At 51.4% G+C, this 12,817-nt stretch overlaps 1 protein-coding gene and 1 long non-coding RNA gene across 2 annotated transcripts; both read left to right on the forward strand.

Moving 5' to 3' along the window:
- The first annotated feature begins 3,406 nt into the window (after positions 1-3,406).
- On the forward strand, positions 3,407-5,488 carry LOC117853166 (aspartyl protease family protein 2). The gene has a single exon (XM_034735567.2). The coding sequence runs from the start codon at positions 3,667-3,669 to the stop codon at positions 5,191-5,193; it is 1,527 nt and encodes a 508-aa protein (XP_034591458.1). The 5' UTR covers positions 3,407-3,666; the 3' UTR covers positions 5,194-5,488.
- Positions 5,489-8,073: 2,585 nt separating this feature from the next.
- Positions 8,074-10,694, forward strand: LOC117842372 (uncharacterized). The gene is made up of 4 exons (XR_004637496.2): positions 8,074-8,610; positions 8,683-9,193; positions 10,073-10,144; positions 10,333-10,694. It is a non-coding gene; the product is annotated as an uncharacterized lncRNA (long non-coding RNA).
- The last annotated feature ends 2,123 nt before the right edge of the window (positions 10,695-12,817 follow it).

Consider the following 12,817-nt stretch of genomic DNA (forward strand, 5'->3'; position numbering starts at 1 on the left):
ACTATGAGGACGATGACCCGATGTACGGCCAAGTGGAGATTGGCCCCTCTCAACTACAAGGCTCCTTGACCCAATAGAAGGAAGTCCACCAACCAAGAGGCGGGTAAAGCGATGGGATCGCACAAAGGTCAGCAGCGTCAACATCCTCCCCACCAACCCAGGCCAGCGTCGTCAGATGAAGGAGCCGTACACTCCGCATCCTTGGTGGCGGTCTAATATTATGCATACTTTCCTATCACGACCAACATCCCGACGGACCAAATGCAAGAACCATGACCAGCTGTCGTTATTCTCACCCTCAACCAAGGAAAATGCAAGGGGGATCAATCGGTCCTCAGCATCCATACTAGTGATGATCAACAAAACACCCCTATACTTTCTAGTTAGAAATGTGCCATCAACGCTTATCAATGGCTTGCAATGCTTGAATGCCTCTACACATTGGCGGAAGCACCAATACACCCGCTCCAAAATAGGCTTCATGACACCATTGTGTAGCTCCTCCTTACCCATTGTGTGAGTGCACCACTTTGTACCCGGGTTGTAGTATGCTATCACTTGTAAAATTCTTGGCACCCTACCATAAGCATCCTTCCAATCACCCCACAACATGACTATAGCATGTTGCTTAACCCTCCAGACCTTTCCATACTTTACCACGTAATTTGTGAATCCTTTGATGGTTTCAATTACCACGGCTATAGAAACATCGGGATCAGCATGAACAAGTGCAGTGATCCGTCTTGCAATGTAACGAGCCGTGCACTGAGAATGCTCTTGTACGACCTTGGATGTCCCACATGTATGAGGTTGAATAACTCTAGTGATCCTCCATTTCTATCTATCATCACGTAGTGGACGCGCCCACACCTTCCAGTCACAAAAATATTGGTAATGAATCGTGTATCTCATTTTGGCAGATGAATGAACTACATCATATGGCCTATGGTGCCGCACCGAGTAACCCGTTAAGAAAAACTTCAACTCCTCCATGCTGTCGAATCTCATTCCCTTCTCTATAAACTACTCACCATTGTAGGGTTCAACTTTAGTAAGACGTAACCATGAATAACAATAAGAATTCCTTGAAACCTAATGGAATATGGAAACTTCAGGACATGTACATGTACAACTTCCAACTGTCTCAACTCAGTCGGAGTGAATTGCGGGAACCAAATTCCTGAAAGAGTATGTACCGATCCTCTTAATGCCTCATCCACCCTCTCATTAAATAATGAAGTTGCTTGGCCCACCGAACTTGGTTCAAGTATAAGGCTACTTCGCACCATAGGTGTTGGTTGGGTCATTGGAGTTGGAATGGATTGCACCACAGGTGTTGGTTGCGTCATTGGAGTTGAAATTGATTGCACCACAGGAGTTGATTCTGTCACCCTTTCATTAACTGATGGTCTTGCTTCATCAACAAATGAGACTTGTTCTTCACCACCATTTCCAATATCATCTTCACCACCACTTTGTTTTTCTTCAGAGCCCACGGATATATCATCCTCATCCTCATCATCCTTCAAGTCGGCAACATCAAAATCATTATTTACTCTACATGTATCAAAGTCACCTTCATCACCACTACCATCTGAACCATGAGAACAATCATCACCACCCTCTTCATCATTCTCTTTCTCATCAACCTCATTGGCCGTTAACACATCTTCCTAAGTTAAGTGTTGAATAGGCTCATCACTATGTGGAGACATACACCGAGGACAAACATCAACAACTAGCTCGGCACAAGCAACTTGAGAACCTTTCACCAACTCTTTGTAAAATAACCAATCATCATCACATGCAAGAGGAATCAACACATAGTGAGATCTTTTATCACCGGCATCAAACCTTCCATGAATCCTTAAATCCTTTTCCTCATTTCCAACTTTGAACAAAAAATTAACCCGGCCTATTATATCATAAAATGTTGGAGGGCTATTAAATCTTGCTACTTGTTGCCTCATTCTAGCAAACTCTCCATTATCATCAACCGTGCCACCCGAGAAAAAATAAATTAAACAATCCATCTACACACAACCACCAAATTAAATTGATTACATGGACCTTCACCTATTTCCTTACAACTTCTACATTACCAAATATATACAAAACTATATCTTGAAAGCATTATTGAAGAATTTTCAAAAAATAATTTACCCACAATTAACACTTCGAAATCCTACCATGCAACAGAAACTACATGATAGGAAGGGGTTACCATCGACCACTTGCACGATACAACACACCTAATCATAGCCGATTCGTACTCAATCCACCTTCGCAACTCAAATCATACACAAAATCTAACCACCTCAAATCAAACTAAAATGACGGAATCGAGATAAACTAATTGGCTAGAGTGGAGGAGTTACCCTCCCAGAGCAATTTCCCTTCGTTTCCCCTTCGAATCGGGTGAGGGATGGAGTGGATCTAGAGGGGGAGGAGTGGGGGCGGCGCCATGGGAGGGAGAGAGCTCGGGTTAGGGCTTAGAGGGGATGGGAGAAGTGGGGAGGAAGAAAGAAAGAGGCCAGCGGACCTAGTGTGCAATGCATTGAGTCGCGCCACGATGCCTGGCGCGACTAAGTGGCGCCAAAGCATGTGGCGCGACTCAGCTAGCCACCTCAGCAGCCAGCCTAGCCATCCCGCGCGCCGCGCCAGCTTGGTGGGCTGGTCACGCCAGATGCTTTGGCGCGACTCAATCATTAGTCACGCCAAGCTACGTGGCACGACCAAAAGAGCTACTTCTTTGTAATTTTAATTTGACCTAGACTATTTTTAAAATTTTAGATTAAAAAAGGTTAAAATAAAAAAATTCCTCTTAACCCCACTTGATTCAAAGGACTCGCTACAATCACATGGCACCACCCTCGACCATACAAAAGTTATGTGGTTTATCACAACGGGACATTGAAAAATTATGTTGTCAATAGATCCTTTTTTTACTGATCGCATCGCTTGCATAGTTCCCTTCCTCGAGAGGAACCGCGGATTGTACTGTCATGCAAAAATATTAGTAAGAAAATTAATAATTTTTTTAAAAAAGAATGTTTGGTTTGTGGTATCCGACCATGAATAGATGTATGCTGCATACAAAAAATCACAGTTACACGTTCCAACGCGATGCACATGTTGGTAACTTTGACGGGTAAAGGAAGACTCAAATTTGAAATTACCAAACCATTTTGCCCTGAGTAAATAACTTTAGTGCTTACACATATATACAAATCAATAAAGAAAACAAAATTTAAGGATTTTTTTACTTTCAGAAATTACAAGTTTATGCATTTGCATACTTGCAACAAAAAAAAAAAGAAACCCTCGCTGAGGAAAAGCAGAAACAATATACTACTTGGGGAAGGGGTTCTCGTTCGTTGGGCATCTCTGGTCGTCTTCCCGGTGGACAAAACCGCGTTTTTCCACGGCCACCGTCCCCAACATTCGCCGATTCCAACCCCGCCTCGCGTCCTCGCCGTGTTCAAAACCCGCGCACCTCCTTCCCCCTTTCTCCTCCCAATTCGTCTTCACCTCCCAACCCGCGTTGTTTTCTTTATATTACCCCAAACTCCACCACCACCAACCTCCTCCGCTTCCCCCTCTCACCACCACCGCAGCCGCCGCCTGCTGTTCCATGAAGGACTAGCCCATCCGCCCACCGCAGCCATGGCGCAGCCCGTGGAGAGCTCGTTGCTCCTGTTCTTGGTCCTCCTCTCGCCGTTGGTGGCGTCAGCTGGCATCGCCAAGCTCAACTCTTCTTCGCCCCTGTTTGGCATCGAGTTCCCGCCGTTCAACACCGCCGTCAGCGACACCGGCTGCGACGGCAAGCTGGTGGCAGCCGAGGAGGCGAGGGATGAGCAGACGCAGCCGGCGAGCCTATCCCCATCGCTGAAGCTGCAGATGACCCGTCGCGCCGCGGCGGCGGGCGGGACGCGGAAAGACTCGTTCTTGGATTCGGCCCAGAAGGACGCGGTCCGCATCGAGACGATGCACCGGAGGGCGGCGGCACGGGCCGGCGGCGAGCGGGCGTATTCCCCGCGGCGCGCGCTGTCGGAGCGGCTGGTGGCGACGGTGGAGTCCGGCGTGGCGGTCGGGTCCGGCGAGTACCTGATGGACGTGTACGTCGGCACGCCGCCGCGGCGGTTCCAGATGATCATGGACACCGGCAGCGACCTCAACTGGCTGCAGTGCGCGCCGTGCCTGGACTGCTTCGAGCAGCGCGGGCCGGTGTTCGACCCCGCGGCGTCCTCCTCCTACCGCAACGTGACCTGCGGCGACCAGCGATGCGGCCTCGTGGCGCCGCCGGAGGCGCCGAGAGCGTGCCACCGCCCCGGCGAGGACCCCTGCCCCTACTACTACTGGTACGGCGACCAGTCCAACACCACCGGCGACCTGGCCCTCGAGTCCTTCACCGTCAACCTCACGGCCCCCGGCGCGTCCCGGCGCGTCGACGGCGTGGTGTTCGGGTGCGGGCACCGGAACCGCGGCCTCTTCCACGGCGCGGCGGGGCTGCTCGGGCTCGGCCGGGGCCCGCTCTCCTTCGCGTCCCAGCTCCGCGCCGTGTACGGCCACACTTTCTCCTACTGCCTCGTTGACCACGGCAGTGACGTCGCCAGCAAGGTGGTGTTCGGCGACGACGACGCGCTGCTGCTGGCGCACCCGCGGCTGAACTACACGGCGTTCGCGCCGGCCTCCTCGCCGGCGGACACGTTCTACTACGTGCAGCTCAAGGGCGTGCTCGTCGGCGGCGAGCTCCTCAACATCAGCTCGGACACGTGGGGCGTGTCCAAGGACGGGTCCGGCGGCACGATTATCGACTCCGGCACGACGCTGAGCTACTTTGCCGAGCCGACGTACCAGGTGATCCGGCGGGCGTTCATGGAGCGCATGGGCAGGTCGTACCCGCTGATCCGGGACTTCCCGGTGCTGAACCCGTGCTACAACGTGTCCGGCGTGGAGCGGCCGGAGGTGCCGGAGCTGACGCTGGCGTTCGCCGACGGCGCCGTGTGGGACTTCCCGGCGGAGAACTACTTCATCCGGCTGGACGACGACGTCATGTGCCTGGCGGTGCTGGGCACCCCGCGCTCCGGCATGTCCATCATCGGCAACTTCCAGCAGCAGAACTTCCACCTGGTGTACGACCTGAAGGGGAACCGGCTGGGGTTCGCGCCGCGGCGGTGCGCCGAGGTGTAGCCGCCGGCGACGGTGACGGCGACTGCGAGGCCACTCCTCAGTTTGATTGATTATGTTCAACAATATGTAGTAATAGCTGATTGGGAGGCTAATTGGGTGTAGAAATTTTGGGTTGGAAATGATGGTGGCGAGTACACAAAGCTAGTTAAAAAAAACAAAGGTTTTTTGTACTCAATCTCCAAGCAGAGATTGGGAACTAAGTAGGAACAGCCTAGTGGTTTTTACCATTTGTTTCGTCTGTACACAGTTATCTAAAGAATTTTGCATGATTTACACAATGGATTCTTTTCAGTCAGTGGATTTCCCTTTCGGAGCAGATATTTTATACAGAAATCAAATCAGAAGCCCTTTTCTTTTCATTCAGTTTTTTTCTTCGGACGTTCAATCGACGCAGCAGAATGATTGAGATTCTGTAGCAAGTATACTACTACTGTATCTCTGTCCAGGGCGACCGAGTTATCGTTTAGTTACCCTAAAATTTCAACTGTGGCACTATGTAAAAAGAAGATTCCCCATCACATCAAATTTACGGTACATGTATGAAGTACTGAATGTAGACGAAATCAAAAACTAATTGTACAGTTTGGTTGTACTTTGCGAGACGAATCTTTTGAGCCTAATTAGTCAATATTTGAACAATAATTCACAAATACAAACGAAATGCTACAGTATGCTATAATGCTAGTACAGTGATTTTAGTTGTCCAAAATCAGGCAAGTAGGACCTGACTGTTCAACGATCATTAGAAATTTCCAACAACGAACGCTGTGACTGCTACCAAGATATTCTCTGTACCGTGTTTCTGACGCCCAACAACAAAAACTTCTCTAATCAGAAATGCCAGGGCGGCCTTGGAAGTTGGAAAGCGAGTCCTGGCACAGTAAAAAGACCACCTGACCGCCGCTCTGCGTCCACGGGGTTTGTCAATTCGTAGGGGCGCGGGCGACGGGCGTGGGGGTTGGTTGGGACGTTGGGTTGGTCTGCCGCGTCAGCGCTAGCTCTTGTCAGCTTCCCCCCTTCCCTCCCGTCCCCGTCCTGGTGGAGACCGTGCGCAGGCAGCTCCCGGTCGTTTTCCCCTTGCTCCGTTGCTCGGCGAGATCAGATCAGCAGGTCCGTCAGATGGAGATCGCAGCCGCGGTGACCTGGGCTGGGACCTGGGAGAAGCGCTCCGCCACCCCCCCCTGCATGAGCTGGCGTTAATTACGTGGTGGAGAGAAGGGAAAGCAGCAGAGGTGCCGCGCTGTCCGTCCTTCCCGGATCGGATTGGATGGGCGTGCACCGCCGGTGCCGGCGGTGCGCAGTGCAGGTCCAGCGACCGGGGATGGATCATGGATGGATGGATGGATGGCTGGCTGGCCGAATTTATTGCGAGGCAAGGGGGGAGGGGGAGGTGGCAGAAAGGAGTGATGCCGTGAATGAATATCATCGCGTCACACGAGTGTCACGGAACTAATCGCGTCATCCTGCTCTGCTTTCCCCCCCTTAGTACTGAAACGAGGAAGCTGACGTGGAAGCTAGAGTTGACTTTTTTTCTATGGACTCTGGATGGACGGGAGAAGGAGAGAGATATTTGGACGAGAGGTACTCCGGGTCTAAAAAGAATGCAACTCTCTCTTTATGAGAAGTCAAATAATTTTAAATTTAACTAAATTTATAGTACTAGTATTTATGGTACAAAATAAATATCAATAGATTAATCATGTATATATTTTCATATTAAATTTATTTGAAGATGTGAATGTTAATATTTTTTTATAAATTTGGTTAAAATTGGAATTGTTTTACTCCTTAAGAAGTAAGAGTTGTATTCTTTTTGGGACAGAGGGAGTATGTTAGAGCATTTTCCCTACACGTGGAAAATCGTACAAGTCCTATCGTGAGTTCTTGTGCCATCGTGATTATAGGAGCACAAGTTCAGTCTTTTTCTTGATGTTGAACAAGGGCATGTTTAACCTTCAAACCGACGTTACCTTCCCTCAGGCGGTCAGGCCTCAACCAAAGCCCAAAGGGTGATTCGTGCGATCCTTGCTGGTTCCACTGCACGTACGGATCCTCTGAATGAAACATGTGTGAAGCTGCCTCATCAGTGGCCTATAGTGCGTACAATCTTCCGTGGCACACGCTGGGAAGAGTCAAGCCAGGCGAACACGGCTCCCGCGTGTTGAATACTCCTGCTAGAGTGCTAGTAGTGGGTAACATGGCGTGAGATTGCGTCATTGCCGGCACCTGCTGGGAAGCGCATCTGTGTGTGCCTGGTTCCACGAATTTTCCACAGAGCTCGACTCGGAATTCTCCTCAAACGTGTGATTACGCGAACTCGACCGTAATCATTTCGTAAAAGTTGCAGGACGAGACTTCGTCGGTCAGTTTGGTAAGTTCACAGTCGTCAGTTAAGAACTACTACTAGTACAGTACAGGCAGTAAGAACAAATCCTAGCGAACGCGGCAGTCCGTAGGATACCTACAACTGTACAGCATGTTCTTGTCAAGAACATTCACCGTCCGTACAGGAGGAAATTGAAAAAAAAAATACTAGTAGACGAGCGATCAATTGGTAAAAGACGGCGAACGGGTCTCTCGCGGCGCCCACGTACGCACGCGTGCACACGCACCGCCTGCTACTCCGGCTTAGCTCTCTCTTGTCGAGGAACGCTGCCGGACGGTCGTTGATTCTACCAACCTATTCCCACGCCGACCGACGCTACGATACGATTCGCCTGAAGCGAGATGCCTACTCCGTACGCGCGAGTAGGCAACCATTCGCACATTCCCAAGCTGCCTCGTGCGTGTCCTCTAGTCACTGGGGAGCGCGCGTGTAACAATCAATCAGACGGCTGTTGTCGGTTGTGTCAGCACGATGCCAAAAAGATCCATCCAGATTCGTGACCAAACCAAACAAATTTCACTTGCCGGCATTCCTACAAAGTTTATCCTACACAGGTACTCCTAGAAGTTTATTGTTTGGTGCCATGGCCATCTCCTTCTACCACTGGCCCCTCGCCGTTCCGCAAGCCACGCCAACCTCAGACAAGCACGAATGCCACACAAGTCGCCGTTCAGAACCGGCGGTAGGGCCGGGCCGGGAATCCATCCGCCGTACGGTGCCGCCTTTGACTCTCGGAAACGCGCGAGGGCATGCGCATGTGGACTTTTGGCCGGCCCGCATCCTCCGGATTGAGGACTCTCTGCCCGCCTCTGGATAAGTAGCAACCACTTGTACGCAAAGAAAGACTTTAGGGACGAATCGGGAGGAGATGATTTTGGATTCTTGGGGGTAATCTCCATTGCTTCGGAGCAGGGGAAACGGAAGCCGCGGCCTGTAAGGCTGTTAAGCGAGTCAAAATAAGCCTTGCTGTTCGGATCGTCCCTTTGGCGCACTTTCCAGTTTCCATCCCAGCGCGTACTCCTGTTCGTGATGTGAGTCGGTGAGCAACTTTCAGCTTGGAACCATTCAACCATGCTGAAAGAATTGCGTTTTTTATGTGGCAGCTTCCCCAAGGAGTCACGGCTGTGTAAAGCCGATTTCTGCACCCTGTTCGAGCCGAGTTGGTGGGCACCCTGCTCAAAGGATCTCGTGGACACCGCGGAGGAGGACGTGGGCGCCACATGATCAGGGGTGCGAGAACGTTTGCTAATTGCTAATGCTAGGGATGCTCCGTGCTCGACTATTTAGGGCCCGTTCGGTTTCCTCGGAACGGGCGTTCCGGGGCTTATTCTAGGTAGTTTGAAGCGGTCCGTTTCGAAATCAGGCATGCTTTGGAAGTATTGTTTGTTTCGGTCCGGCCCGGTTTGACCTTCCCCCACTCGGAAACTTTCTGGCCCGGATTGAAACCCCACCCCCTCCCCTCCGGATCGAATCCTTCACGACTCCACAGCGCGGGAAGAGCTAGCGGCGCGGGGGAGAGCTGGCGGCGCGCGAGGCGACGAGGTGCCGGCACGAGGTGATGGCATGGCGGCGCGGCGCACCCCGACGGCGATCCTCTCCGCCGTCTTCTCACCGGTAAGCACCGCCCTCTCTTCCTTTCCCTCTCCCGGCCGGTTCTTGGTGTAGTTGCCGCTGTTGCCGGTGAGGTAGAGCACGCTGGCTAGGTGCGTTTTTTCGATCTGGTTTGCTATATATATGGTCAAACAAATCCGCTGAATCCAATCAATTCCTCTCCCTTTCTAACCCTAGAAGAAATCCGCTGAATCCAATCGATCCCTTCTCAGATTTTATAGATTCTAGCAGTCTACTGCAATTTCTTGCGCTAGATTTCAGTTATGTGGGGTGGTGGTGAATTCTTGCGCTAGATTTGGGTCCCTAGACACTCGGCAGCAGCAACTGGGGTAGTACTGGCCCGCCGTGCAGTAAGTTTGGAAGTTCTTGTAGTTCTTCTGGAAGTAGTTGGAGTCTCCCCTTGCGCTTTTTTTTTATTTTACTGTGTGATCTCTGATTCTCATCTGTGCATAATGCTGGTTGTTTAACACTAGCAGATGTAGACTGCATTTGTTCTCAGCTTGAGTTTTTGATGGATTTCAGAATACACATAGTACAGTTCTGCATTTTGCATTGCTGTGCAGATGATTATTGATGCAAAAATCAGTAGACCTAGTAATGTTTATTAATGGGAACTATATATGATGATATTCCATCAGTTTGTTCAGAACCTAAAGAAAATGTGCGCGCTACCTTTATTGCTGAAATGCATAGTGCTCTGCATCTCAGGTTGATACCGTAGTAGTTCTCAATCATAAGTTCACGATGATATGAAGCCATTATCCCAACTTGCTGTAATTGTATCTCATGTCTTTTACATATCTTCTTGCTTACTAGTATCGTCGCTTCTTGATGCTTCCAGTAAATTGTTGCTTTAATTTCCTTTTGCTTTTGGGCATCCAGGTGATGTTGAGGCCGGACCTCGTGCGTGTGGTGTCCCTATCGTGCCTGGTGTGATCTGCAGTCGTCTAAGATGTAATTTCTTCTACTTTCTGGTTTGAGTCCTTGCAGCTACCATTTAGAGAGAGGTGTTGTGTTTCAAAACCATACTCCAGTAGTCCTGGCTTACTGTTTCTGGTACTCCGTATGTTTGCCTGACGCTCCATATGTTGTGCTTTGGTACTCCGTATGCTCTACATGACATGGCTTCATTCTTTGTTCAGCCGAACAAGAAATTGACGGATCACCAGGATTTAGTGACAGATCAGGATCCACTCGATCCAGACCTGGAATGAAAGCAGCTGTGGAAAAAATCCACTCCTACCGAACGAGGCCTTAAGGATCCCATCAGCCATCACCTGGTTTTACATTCTCCGTCACGCGCTGAAAGGGACTCGCCCTTTGGTTACTTTGCAGCTTGTTTATGCCATGGCCATGTATGTCGTCACTATGGTTTTACTTTGACCACGAATACTTGTACGAACTATATGTACTTTGTGAGAATTCAAAGATGTGGGGTCTGGTTTGGAAGATGTGTAAATTCCTTCTATGCTATTGAAAGCTATACATATCCCTTCTATGATCAGTGTCATTGATTCTAATTTCCCATCCCTGTGTGCCATTGCCGTCAAAGTGTTAACTTTTATGAAAAAAGATGAATATACCCCTGCCTTCCTTCTTTCCATCTTTCTTTGATTTCCGCTGCAGCTTGTGGAGCAGCGCGGTGCGGAGGCAGCGTGGCGGGCGCGTCGAAGACGGCGTCCTGCACGATAGCTCCGCCCACGCCGCACACGCACGCGTGCTGCACGGCCAGGTCGAGCGGCCGTCGTCAGGCGCAGCGACGCCGCCTCCCGCCCGAGCATCCGCACCTCCAGATACACCTCGAGGGCGAAGGCGAGGGCGAGGCCGCCGCCGGCGAACGGGTGGGCCGCTGCCACCATGGTGACAGCGGAGGCTTGCCTGCCTCGGTCTCGAGCTGCTCCACGCGGTCGCGCAGCTCGCCGGACACGTCGTCGTTGCCCGCCAACGCGGAGCCGCCCGAGCCCTCATCGGTCTCAGGTCCAGGGGCTCGTCAAGCCAGCAACCCCCCCCCCACCCCCCCCCCCCCCCCCCCCCCCCGGTCCGGGACGTCCTATGGCTGTCCTAAATCCATGCGCGCTGGCCCAGTGTCGCGCCGTGACCCGACGCGCGGCCGCCGGGTCCGCCATTCTCGCCCCCGGGCGCTCCCTGCACCCAGCCGCCGCGCTGGACCGCGAGACCCGCACCCTTGCCGCGCGCAGTGCCGGGCCGTGGCGGCGCCGCCGCGCTTCCCGCGCCGGTGCGCCTCGGCCTCCACCGCCGCCCCCGCGTCCTCGTCCCGCGCGGCCATGCGCTGCGGTGACCGAGTCGGGCGAGGTCCTTCAATCCGAGCTCCCTTTGCAACAATCCGAAGCTGCAACATTGGATCTGTGAAGTAGCATGGATTAGCAATCCATTTTGCATTGGAGATTAGTGGAAGTATGTTGTGGGCGGCACTTGATTTGTGCGGCAAGACTCAAGGGAACAAATGTAGCGTTTCGTTTATATTTGTGGATTATTGTCCAAATATTGACTAATTAGGCTAAAAAGATTCGTCTCACAAAATAAAAAAAAACTGTGTAATTATTTTTTAATTTCGTCCACATTTAGTACTCCATGCATGTACCGCAAATTTGATGTGATGGAAAATCTTCTTTTTGCATAGTGCCAAAGTTGGAATTTGGGGGTGAACTAAACAAGGGCCTAGAGAAGAGGAGAGTGTGGCGGAACCGCCCAAATTAACCTGACTAAAATGCATTGAAGTCGCCTTACACGTGATTATGCACTTTAAGCAAGTCAACTTGGTCGAAAAAGCTTGCCTTACACGCCTTCAGAAAAAGCTTGCGGGTCCTCGGGGTCTTGCTCCGGTTCGGGCTCTTCTTCGCAGAGATGCAGTTCCTCGGCGGGGTCTTCTTCCGGTGCTGGATGAAGCTCGTACGTTCCGTCGACGAGATTCAACTCTACATGGAAATGCAATGTAGGGGTTAAAAATTTTGGATGGTTATTTCAACACACTCATGTTTTAACACGGACACTTGTAGCAAAGCTACAGGAAAGGTGGGGGAGTTCAACTTCTGTTGGTGGAGAGCAAGATGAGAGGGTCGGATTGGGGAAAAACTTAGGGTCTGACCCTCAGGCTTAAGGAAAACCGTACCGAGGTCCTCAGACTCAACACAGAGGAATCCCCAAAAATATTTCACCGATACCCTCGGGTCAAAGAAAAAGTTACAACCGAGCCCTCGGGCGAGGCGGAGAAAGGGTCGGCGAAACTTGGCAGGGTCGGGCGAGGCGAACAGGAAAAGGTCGGGCGAGATGAAAAGAAAAGGGGTCGGGCGAACCGAAACAAAGGGGTCGGGCGAAACGAAAAAGGACAGGGGTCGGGCGAAACGAAAAGGACAGGGGTCGGGCGAACCGAAACAAAGGGTCGGGCGAAATGAAAAAGGACAGGGGTCGGGCGAAACGAAAAGGATAGGGGTCGGGCGAAACGAAAAAGGACAGGGGTCGGGCTAAACGAAAAGGACAGGGGTCGGGCGAGACGGAAAGGACAGGGAGGTTAAGTAGCTTACCTCCAGGTCTACCGGTGAAGCCTTGGGGCCGAATAGGAGTAGGCTGGGGCGGGGAGTCGTACGCGCTAACGCTTGGGCAGCGGCG

Source organism: Setaria viridis, chromosome 1 (genome assembly GCF_005286985.2).
Source record: "Setaria viridis chromosome 1, Setaria_viridis_v4.0, whole genome shotgun sequence".
Classification (NCBI taxonomy): domain Eukaryota; kingdom Viridiplantae; phylum Streptophyta; class Magnoliopsida; order Poales; family Poaceae; genus Setaria; species Setaria viridis.